Here is an 11,445-nt window from a genome sequence, read left to right as displayed (position 1 = left end):
ATTTATTTATTTCAAGAGACTTGTATTTCATAATGACACATTTATTTATTTCAAGAGACTTGTATATCATAATGACACATTTATTTATTTCAAGAGAATCGTATTTCATAATGACATATTTATTTATTTCAGATGACTTGTATTTCATAATGACGCATTTATTTATTTCAGGTGACTTGTATTTCATGATGAGACATTTCATGATGAGACATTTCCATTCCTTATATGCAAATGAACGGGGCGTGGTTAGCTCACAGATCCAGAGACCCAGACCAAAGCAACAGCACCACAACATTGACACTAACTGGTTCTTATCTGGTCCGCCCAATGCTGCTCTTCTGAGAGCAACCGCTCTGACAGCTCTCTCTAGTCTCTATTGGGAAACAGCTAAAAGTCCTTCTGGAGGTAAGCAATGCAACACAATTACACCCAGTCTGAGAGTAAAATATTTTTCGAAGGTTTGTTTTGCTTTCTTACAACGTTAAGTTAATGTTAACGTAACCTTAAGTTTGCTAGGAGGCTATTGTTACGAGCTAGCTGTCTTAGCTAACAACAGTTAGCAGCTAACGTTTTCTGCAGTTTGTGTTGTTCTGAAAAACGTGATGTAGTTATTTAAGGGTATGTTAAATTAACGTTATTTTACAAGTTGAAAGAGTTAAGTTGTGTTTAAAATCGTCAATGTAATGCACGTTAGAGGTTTTTAGTTTGACATGAAGTTAGCTAACGTTAGCTAACTCTACCAGGTTAGCATATTAAGCTGTACTTTCTGTGGCAGCTAGCTTAATACAAAGAGGGGTTTTGTGCTTCATTGCAAACTTTTCTTTGTTAATCTACCTGAAACTCTAGGGACAGTTTGTTTCTACTCAACTATACAGACCATTGTTGAGGAGATGCAAAACATACTGTACATGAGTTGGGTCCAACATATACCTTGAGTAATGTTACTTTGCTGCTAAAAATGAAACATCATTATCAGATGAGGACATCACCAAAGTGTGTGAGTCTGTCAGGGGATTTGATCTGTTCTCTGCATGTCGTACACACTGCACTGGTATTACTTATCTTGTAAAATGTAAGTCTCGCTCTTGTCATCGTTCAGGCTTTGCATTTGAACTCCTATGACTGGTTACGGACTTGAAGGGAACGCCTTCCTGACATCCAGGAAAAAGGTGAGATTCTAATACATTTGAATGCCAAAAGCAAGTTATTGTTTTAACTTTTTAAATATGATTGTTTTGGGGCATTTCAGTTTTATTGGACAGAGGCAGTAGAGATCTACTGGAAACAGTGGAGAGGGAGGAGATGATATGCAGCAAAAGGCCCAGCCGGATGGTTGCTGCTCCGTGTGGAACGTGTTCTATCAGGTAAAGCACTTTGGTAGGCCTACCCAGTTATTTATGGTATTGAGTTTGAATTTAGCCTTTGGAATGTAATTTCCAACAGTGCATTATAAAGACTGAAAGATGTAAAGCTTGACATGATTTCGTCTTTTACTTAAGAGGATGTTTGTCCTCCTGTGTTGTCTTATTTCCTTATCTTTCTTTCAGGTGTAACATCTACCAATGGTACATGACAGAGACCTCCTCCACCTCTTTGCTGTCTTACTAGTCAATCCTTCTGATCAGGTCCTTTCCTAAATAGTGGTAAGTTTTACAGTTCAGTGTACGTTAATTTAGCAACTTAATGCTTTACCGCTGTTGAATAAACCCTATATTGCTAGTCATTTTATTAAAACTACGATTTTAAACTTTTTGATTCCAATTACAATAAGTTATAATTGTAAAACATATCTTAACATCCATCAGCAATCAATACAACAAATCATCCAACACTAAATAGAAGAAATCTGGACCTATTTCTTTTGATACAGCAGCATGTTTTGGGACTGCTCATTGATGTCATCAAGAGCCATTGAGTCTACCTTTTTGTAGTCGGCCTCTCAGAATGTTTATCATTTCTTTGTCTCTTAACATTCCTATAATTTTTTTTTTTTTATTGTTGACATTGTTTTGTTCTTTATTTTTGTTGTGAGAATCACTTTGCAATTATTGTGTAAGTGCTATATAAATAGTTATACTAATATTATTGTTGTTACCATCATTACTATTATTAATAAGGTCTTCTTTGTTTTCTTTATTTATCGCTGCAGAAAGGATCATGCCAGCCCACATCAAACACCTGATCAAGAGCTTGTGAACCTCACTGCTGCGGACACCTGTGTGATATTCGACTCTGACTGGAACCCTCAAAATGACCTGCAGGTACGATATATATATCTACTCTGTCTGTCCTAAAGATAGTTCAATAGGGCTACAACAACAACAGTCTTTCCGTTTATTCCCTCGGTTCTTTAAGTGTATATTTTCCCATTTAATGCTTAAAAACGTTGCTCTTTTGACCCCTCTTTTAATTTTTTATTTCAGGCTCAAGCTCGGTGTCATCGTTTTGGCCAGTCTAAGGCGGTGAAGGTGTACCGTCTGATCACTAGAAACTATGAGAGGGAAAAGCTGGATAAAGCTAGTCTGAAGCTCGGGTTGGACCGTGCTGTCCTGCAGAGCACGAGTGGGAACAAAGAAGGCAACAACAACGGGGTGAGAAAAAACAAAATCTGTCATATTTCTAGATGCCAAGTCATTTTTGGGTCAGTCGCTGTTGCAGTACGCTTAGTTTAATTTCAAAAATAGTTTTCTAAATCCACTTGTGTAAATGTCTCTCTGCGTCGCCTTTAGCCGGTCCAGCAGTTCTCCAAGAAGGAGATCGAGGACCTCCTGAGGAAAGGAGCCTACGCCACCATCATGGACGAGAACGACGAAGGCAATCGCTTCTGTTAGGAGGACATCCATGGGCGCGGGAAGGGGGGTGCTGAGGGCGCTGCAGCACCCCCTAGCGGCAGGCAGGGGGTGCGGAGCTCCCCTGTCTGAATTATTATTTGACGGTTATTGCTGCTCCCGCTGTGCATAATCTGTGTAATATGTAGCCAATAAATTCCACATTGTTTGTAAAATAATATTTTGGCCTGCCCCGAATGTTTTTTCTGTAGCCCCGGACAATTCTACCTCAATAATATAATACATTAACCGTGCTTTACGTGAACCTCATCAAGACACTAGAAAGGACGGCAGGACTGTAATTTCCCGTGTTCAGTGAATGCAACAGAGGCAAGACACCAGACCAATCAGAGAGTTGCATGGAAATAAAAGTATGCTTGTGTCATTCAAGCTTGCGGCTCTGTGTGTGTGCGGAAATAGCGCATTTAGTGTGTGTGAGAGAGGGGGAGAGAGAGAGGGACCGGTGCCAGCAGCAGGGACCGTGTTGTTAGCATCTGGTTAGCTAACTGCACTAACGGACATACGGAGCTGTTTGTTCCACAACAAGCTGGAGGAGGGCTCTCTTCTCAGACTGAGGGGCTCAGGTGAGCTAAAGGACTCTCTGAGTGTTTAGATAGTTAACTTTAGTCTAAGTTATCTCAGTGGGTCTCAAACGGTTTGGTCAAAAAGTATTCAAAAGATTATTTCCGTGGCACACCTTCATATGATCATTATAGTTATAAAAAAAATAAGAGAATAAAGGAAAAATAGTTATGAAATACTATATGGCAGTAAAACAAGAATACAGTTTGAAAGGGGAGTTATTTGTAAAATATCCATAAAGAAAAAGAACATCTGCTTACAGTTGTGTTTCTTCTGGGTGTTGAGAGATGTATCCATAGATCTCTTAATGTTGCTCTCAAAGTGCACCAGATTGATGCATTTAACTTCAATATTTAAAAAAAATCTTCCCGGGGGAGCATCCCCCCGGACCCCCCTAGAGGAGGTGAGGTCCGCTCCCCACTCGTAAAAAATAGCACTTTACCCCTGCCTATATGCCGTGAGCTGATTATAGAGCCTTCATTGTAACAGTCGCGGGTTTACTGTGTGTTTGCGTGTGGGGAGTTTTTTTGTGCGTGCTCTATAGTGCCCGTAATAGTGTTCACTGGAGTCCAGCACCTCAGCACCCCCACTCAAAATACCTTCCCGTGCCTCTGAGGACATCGACCAGATCCTGCAGCGAAGAGCCACCATCACCAGGTATGTTCTTAGCAGCACTAGCCACTTGCGCTTTGTGAGATACCAAGTACTTGGTTATTTGAAATGTAATATTGATGATGTAATAATTAAAACTAGGGATGGGTACCGAGCCCCAGTATTAACGGGGCCCGGGGCTGAATTATTAAAGACCGTGGTACCGTTAACGTCCAACGTTATCGATCTTTTTATCGGTACTGGAGACATTTAAAAAATAGATGTCATATGTATTATATCTGCATAAACATTATATCGCAGTCTTACTGTCGCCAACTCCGTTTCTAATATGCAAAAAGACTACGAAGTGCGTCTATGATTTATTTTCGATCTTTCCAATCCAGACGAGAGATCTCTCTCCCCTCTCGGTGTGCGAGGGGATGGGGAAGTTTACACACAGAACCTGCTACATGCATGCAACACACTCACACACACACACACACACACACACACACACACACACACACACACACACACACACACACACACACACACACACACACACACACACACACACACACACACACACACACACACACACACACACACACACACACACACACACACACACACACACACACGTGTGCGCACTCATACACATGGCGGAGAGAACTAAGCGCCCCGAGGGTAGTTATGTTACCCGTCTTGAGCATGGATGTATAATAACAACTGGATACAGCGTGGGAGGCGGGGTCTCGTTCTTTCCTATGAGAGCTGCTCATTGGCGCATGAAGTCAAAATGGCCCAACTTTTGAGAGAGCGAAACGTCACAGATTACCCAGCATGCCTGGCTGTCAGAGCAGAAGAACCCGTTTGTGCGCTCACAGAGCATGCGCCCCTTAAGCCCCGCCCCCCCGAGCACACACTCTCGGCTCACTAGAATGAATGGAGAGAGAGAATAAATCTAGATTCGGCTTTTAGTGCATTTTACAACTTTAAGGACTTAATGATTGGCTATACAATAGTTCATACTGGGTAGTTTATTTAGTTTCAAAAAAATTATCCACCGATTTACAGACGTCTCTTTCCCAATGTTAGTCAAGGGGAAAAAGTATTTCTGGGCCGGTGGACGTCACAGACTGATAAGGAAATTGTAGTACCGCCGTTTGGACACAACGAATATTTTCCTCAGAGTCCGGCGCACTTCCTGGGGGCTTGGTCTTGAGGTGGAAAATGCTCGTTGCCAAAAGTGCAATAAGAGTTTAGCATGTATGTATGTATGTATGTTAACTCAATGATACAAACATGGGTTAATGATTAGAGGTAACTGAGTTATTTATTTAGTTAAAGTTACAGCTATTCTGTTTGCAGTTCTATCATCACATAATTTAATACGATTTGTTAAAACATTGTTGTTTCTTATTTTCAGTTTCCTTCAAGCAGTGGCTGTACGAGAAAGACGTGGAGGACCAAGAAATGCTGTCCAGATTGGCAAAGACCGGAAGATACATAACAGAGAAGATAATGGATATTAACAAGAAAAATAATGTTTATAATTTCTTTGTTGCTGTTTACATTTTGAATTATATTTGTTATTTTTAAATCAAATGCATCTATTTTAGATTGATATATTTATTTAGATGTAAGTTTTTTTGTAATATTATTGTATTAGGTATAATTTATTAAATAAAAATACTGTTATGAACACTATACAATGTCTTTATTTTGATAGTTACCAGAGTACATTGTATATTTAATACTAACATAAGCTGGTGATAGATAAATGCTGGTCTGCTGGTCTGCCAGCAGACACATATTTATAAAGAAAGAAACAGAAGGGAGGAAATGATGATAGCGAGACTCAGAATAAATCCCACAGCATTGAATGGTACGCTGCATGTCATGGGGAAAAGTAACAGTGACAAGTGTAGGAACTGTGGAGTTAAAGAAAATGTGGAACATCTATAAAGCTGAAAGAGAAAAACTAAAGGATAACGTTTTAGAGGCAGAGAGGGAATGGAGTGTGGTTGGTATTTTGGGAACAAAAGGTTTGCTGCTAAAGATCTGTACAACAAAAGATCTGTAGGACTGAAGGATTAATGGTCATCCACCTTGATGATTTCCCTTCAACGTCACCACACAACCATCTCTCTGTTCCCTGCTCTCGGCTTCCTTCCATCGTGTCGCTCTTCAATCCTTCATTTTCATATCCTTCAGAATGTGCATGCAAGTGTGCTTTTGCATGTAAAAGAAGGAGTAGAGAGGAATACACAGCTAAAGGAATGAGAGCAGCTCCAACAGTAACATGCTGCATCAGAATTTATTATTATTTACATTTTATTGCACAACATGTACTTTTACTGCTGATACTTAAAGTACATTTTTGTTGATAGTATGTCTGTACTTTGACTTGTCATTTACATTGTTGTATTGGTACTTTTGCGTAAGTAATGGTTTTAAGTACTTCTTCCACCACTGCTGAAATCGTGCGAAGAAAATGTTGCCTGACCTAAGGTTCTGGGTTCAACATAACTCTGAGGGTTTGAACAGTTTCAAGATAAACTGCCAATGCCTGACTGAAAGGAACATGGGGGTTTGGTAGGGCCACAAGATCTTGTTCACTCAATGGGCGCAGGAGCTGGATCTCAGGAACAAAGACATTAGATGCACAGGGGGTATGTGGTCCTTCCCAGTCCACACCATAATCCTCACCAACCTGACATACGAAAGGAATAAAGCCGTTCAGAATGTGTAATCAATTACAATGTGGGTCATTTTGCATGTATTTTAAATAAATAATTGAGCCAGGGAATAAGATGGCATACATTACATCATCTAAAAAACGTTGTTTACCTGTGAGAAATCTTGTCCCTCTCTGTTGTTTAGTAACCACAACTGTAAAGGTGAACGGTGGCTTGCAGTCCTCAGCCCATGGTGATTCCATGCCTCCTTGAAACACTGAAGATGATGCTGAATATGTGGCATGAAGCACCTGTGTAGTGCATACAGGTCAATCTCTTGGTCAGGATTGAGTAATCCTTGGGCCTCCAGCTGGATGAATATTGTGTAGAACAGATCAAGAACATTTTCATACACATCTCTCCAAAGGCGCTCAATTCTGTAAAAGAAAGAATGAAATACAGCCTTTATATTGTATTTTTGGCAGGTCACATTATTCAACAGTTAGCAGGATGGAAAAGTTGTACAAGGTTCTACTAGTAATGGCTGATTGACACTTATGTTCAGACTGGAGTGTGAACACAATGATGAGCGAAGTGAGAGCTGGATTTTAGGTAGTGACCAATGAACTTGTTATGAACTGCCAGTAAAACGCCCCGCTATCACCCCCTGCCTCGCCTGAATGTAAGTATTGTTTTGTGAGGGTGGACAGACATGCTTCTTCTCTCGGTTTCATTGTACTTTAATAATTTATATTTTTTAAATCCTCCATACCTTTGGTTATGAACACTCCATCCAGTAATATGAGAGCTCCTGTTCTCCCCTTGTGTTTGGACCATGAAATGAGCAACCCTAACATTCTCACCCCCCTTGTCAGATCTGTAAGGGGAAAAAAGTACATTTATCTGAAGATGACTATCCAACATAATTGTACCTTCAAAAGAAAGGTCTTCTCTCGGAAAGCCTTCTTCAGGGTCTAAGCATACCCTGAAGAAGGCTGTTTGTGCCGTTCTGCGTGGGTTGTAACCCAGCTCTGTTTTAAGATTACCGAAGAGCACCTTCATTACACTTGTTTGAAATTCCGAACACTCATTTTCTTTTTGATAATTGTACCTGTGTTACAAATGCTATTAAAATACATTTTAGTCAAATAAGTCTCATTGTACTTCATTTATTAGACATTTGTAGGACATTACATACCGAATTCGAGATGGCACGCCATATTGGCCAACAGCAGACAAGAAGCCTTCAAGAACAGTTGTAGCTCTGTTGTTGGTGGCACTACTTAAGTACACAATTAGCCTGGAGAATCCATCAATGCCACCATGAACAACAATCCTCCATCTGTGTGAAATATAACAGGATTAATTGGTTATTGAATTGGGGCCTCATGTCCAAATCACAGTTGATAAAGGCACATCTTGTTCATTAAGCTATGTTAGGAATAGGGTTTGAGGGGTATGGTTGTGGCAGGTTGGGTGATAACGTTGGATATTGCAAAAGCAACATGTCCTGCAATATCACAAAACATTATTGCCATTGCAATATCCAACATTATCGTACATTGCATGTTAACCTTCTTTAAGTTAAAAAAAGTTGTACATAAATAAGCAAATTCAATGGCTTAATTTACTTTACCAAGGCAAGCAGATTTGTCAGCTGGGTGAACAACATTTATATTTTAAAGTACCTTTTTCCAACATCTAACCTCTCATCTCTACTAAAGATGGAATCACACAAGGTGCTAAAATGTTGGTTTCCGGTAGCTTAATCTCCGTAAAAGGACTTTGCCAATGGGTCCTGAGATTGTTAGTAGGCTAAAACTGATTTGACCACCTCAGGTGCTAATACAGTGCCCTAACAGAGTAAATATGAAGAGGAAACATGTGATTTCATGTGAACATGTGAACATATGATTTCATGGTACTGTTTGGAATTGAGACATATTCTGGATCATGTTCATACCTTTGAAAATGCTTATAAATAATTGTGTATGTCAAAGCTTACACACATTTGTTAAAATACATCATGGATGTCCCAACTAAGGGTCAGTGTGGGTGCATTTCAACCAAGCAGAGAAACACCCGATTCCAGTGCACCAACTAGTTGTGAGTTCATGTGTCACTGTTTTGTTGGAACACATTCACACCAACCCTTTGCGGATAAAATGGGACACCACTGACATTATGGTACTATCAGAAGAGCTCATATTTAGCTAGGATGTATGTGGTAGAGGGCTTGCCCCCATGCAAGGACTGTACCTTTAGTAGCATCTAATTGTGTTTTTGTTTGAAATTCAAACTCAATTATTATCTAATGAGTAGACAAGGAGTTCAATTCATATCCTCAACTAACTAACATACAGAACCCTCATTGTTATATTTTGTATTAAAAAAGGATAAAGGCATCTTTAAGTATTAATGACCTGGCCGTATATCTTTTAATGTTACTTTTTCCTCAGCCTTCAAATTGGTCTCAAACTCAATACTTCCAAGGGTGCAATGTCTGTAGATAGGCCTACTTATTTCAGCAATCACACCTTCACCTCTGTTTTCTCACATGATGTTACTATTTAGTGATTTCAGGTGATGTGGTACAGGCTTGGAACAAAGAACTGCAGGACTGCAGCACTTGAGTACAGGAGTTCAAGAGCAGTGGCCTACTAGATTATGATGGACACAGCTCAAAAAGCAGCAGGAAAAACTGAGCTGATCAGCTTGTGATTACCGTCTATATGCCATAGACTATTTGGTGCAGGAACATTGTACTGACGACGCCTTGTAGTCTGGACGGTTAACCTTCGCATCAAGATTGCTCCTGGATCCACTCTCTGCATTGACGCCCTTACTCGATGCCCTGATTGAAAAAGGAGATTTATTTGTTTATTCAAATTGGCGACTGGCTAAACCCACGTCATTTGGAATTGGGTTGAACATTGAGGTTAAACAAAAACTGTTAATTTTTACTTTGAATGTGTATGCCTCTGGACCGTAGATATCCCAGCATCATTTTATATCCAGCATTCGGATTAGTGCGCTGAATCTCCATCACCAAGGCATCTACATCGTCATCGTTAATTGAAGAGTATAGGTCTGATTTTCTACAGTAGAAAAACATAAAACATATATATGTGTAATGTCACTTCAATTATATATTTATTACATAAGCGACAGCAACGTTAGTTAGGTGTAACAGTTAGCATGAACACAACTCCAGTTATCTTAACATTAATTTATACAGTGGCTGCAACTTCACGTGTATCAGGAAACATCTCTGACTTTAGTCATTTTTGATGAATAAACAAAAACCGCAATTTCACGATACAAACAGATTTCGGTGTAACAATAGTCATATCTGACAGAGCAGCTGTTAATAATAACTGACCTAACTTGTGTGCAACGTCAACATAAACGTTTTGGCTAACGTTGACGAACATCCACCAGTCTAACATATATACTCCATTTCAAACATCTCTTCGTATCATATTGCTACACAATACTAAATAATTGTTTGTCAATCATGTTTTAATTTTGTTAACTGTATTATACACGTTTTTGCCCACCAGTGTCGTCCATAGAAATAAAATAGGAGTAGAACGGACATTCCCATTCAAATCAACGTAGCAGGATAATGGATGTATTATATTTTAAGATAACGCAGGATGGTCAGAGCGGCGGCCATTTGTATGTGTACCGTTGCCATAGTGACAGTTGTAGCGGGCTGACCATATAAATAGAATATGAGTATAGTAGTATACTCGTATTCTATTTCTATGGGCTCGTTATTTGTATGACGTTAGCTAGATAGAGCAATAATTTGATTTTACGTTAGCTCAAGTAATTCACCTTAGGCCTTCTTCGACCGATCTCCTCTGAATTGTGCGGGATGACACACCAAACAGATCCGCGATTTCTCGGGTTGATAGACCGGACAGCACATAGGTAGCGAGCATATCGCATGGAATATCCAGAGGCGGGCGTCCTGCACCTGTGCTTGAACCAACTTCTTGGACATCTTCCACACGAACACGGTGCTCAATCAGTGTCAAAGTATTTACAACTTCGTCATCCGTGTCGATATCTCGAAGAGCGCTTATCCGCCCGAGTACTTCGATAAAGTCTTCAATATGGGCCAACACAGTATCTGTTGGTAAACCGTGTTGATCAATTTGATCTGCTGAGGATAGCATAGCATCTTGGAGCCCACCGACGTCTTCCAGGTTGTCTGCCCCGCCTTATTTTCATTTAGTAGTTATTATATAGTTTATAATTTTTTTAAGTCCTTCTCCTCCATTTTCTTCCTCTTCTCGAGTAGTCAGTGTTGTGGTGCTGTTGCTTTGGTCTGGGTCTCTGGATCTGTGAGCTAACCACGCCCCGTTCATTTGCATATAAGGAATGGAAATGTCTCATCATGAAATGTCTCATCATGAAATACAAGTCACCTGAAATAAATAAATGCGTCATTATGAAATACAAGTCATCTGAAATAAATAAATATGTCATTATGAAATACGATTCTCTTGAAATAAATAAATGTGTCATTATGAAATACAAGTCTCTTGAAATAAATAAATGTGTCATTATGAAATAAAAGTCTCTTGAAATAAATGTCTCATTATGAAATAAAAGTCCCATGAAATAAATAAATGTGTATTTAAATGTACATGTATACATATTTATTGCCTCATTTATTTATTTCATAATTTATTTCATAGGCATATTTATATATATATGTATTTATTTAATTATTGATGTATTTATTTAAT

The 11,445-nt window shown here is 39.3% G+C and overlaps 1 protein-coding gene and 1 long non-coding RNA gene across 6 annotated transcripts; one reads left to right on the top strand and one right to left on the bottom strand.

Annotated features, from left to right (window-relative positions):
• Nucleotides 1–28: 28 nt before the first annotated feature.
• LOC307023096 lies at nt 29–3,203 on the top strand. Of its 5 annotated transcripts, none has more exons than XR_013803592.1 (7): nt 31–405; nt 1,100–1,169; nt 1,250–1,364; nt 1,548–1,643; nt 2,150–2,261; nt 2,424–2,591; nt 2,730–3,200. It is a non-coding gene; the product is annotated as an uncharacterized lncRNA (long non-coding RNA). The 5 variants fall into 5 exon arrangements; XR_013803590.1 differs by lacking the exon at nt 31–405 and adding an exon at nt 456–993 and having other exon boundaries at nt 1,078–1,169; nt 2,730–3,203; XR_013803591.1 differs by lacking the exon at nt 31–405 and adding an exon at nt 460–618 and having other exon boundaries at nt 2,730–3,202.
• A 2,496-nt stretch (nt 3,204–5,699) lies between these two features.
• On the bottom strand, nt 5,700–10,884 carry LOC307021704 (uncharacterized protein). The gene is made up of 7 exons (XM_079654069.1): nt 10,526–10,884; nt 9,647–9,780; nt 9,408–9,536; nt 7,881–8,024; nt 7,455–7,559; nt 6,855–7,119; nt 5,700–6,717 (listed from the first exon to the last, which is right to left on the bottom strand). Exons 3-7 carry the CDS (start codon nt 9,419–9,421, stop codon nt 6,511–6,513), a joined length of 735 nt encoding a protein of 244 aa, XP_079510195.1. The 5' UTR covers nt 9,422–9,536; nt 9,647–9,780; nt 10,526–10,884; the 3' UTR covers nt 5,700–6,510.
• Nucleotides 10,885–11,445: the final 561 nt, after the last annotated feature.

Source organism: Notothenia rossii (assembly GCF_949606895.1).
Source record: "Notothenia rossii genome assembly, chromosome: 10".
Taxonomy (NCBI): domain Eukaryota; kingdom Metazoa; phylum Chordata; class Actinopteri; order Perciformes; family Nototheniidae; genus Notothenia; species Notothenia rossii.
The sequence above is the reverse complement of the archived record's forward strand: the minus strand, read 5'-3'. Positions and strand labels throughout refer to the sequence as shown.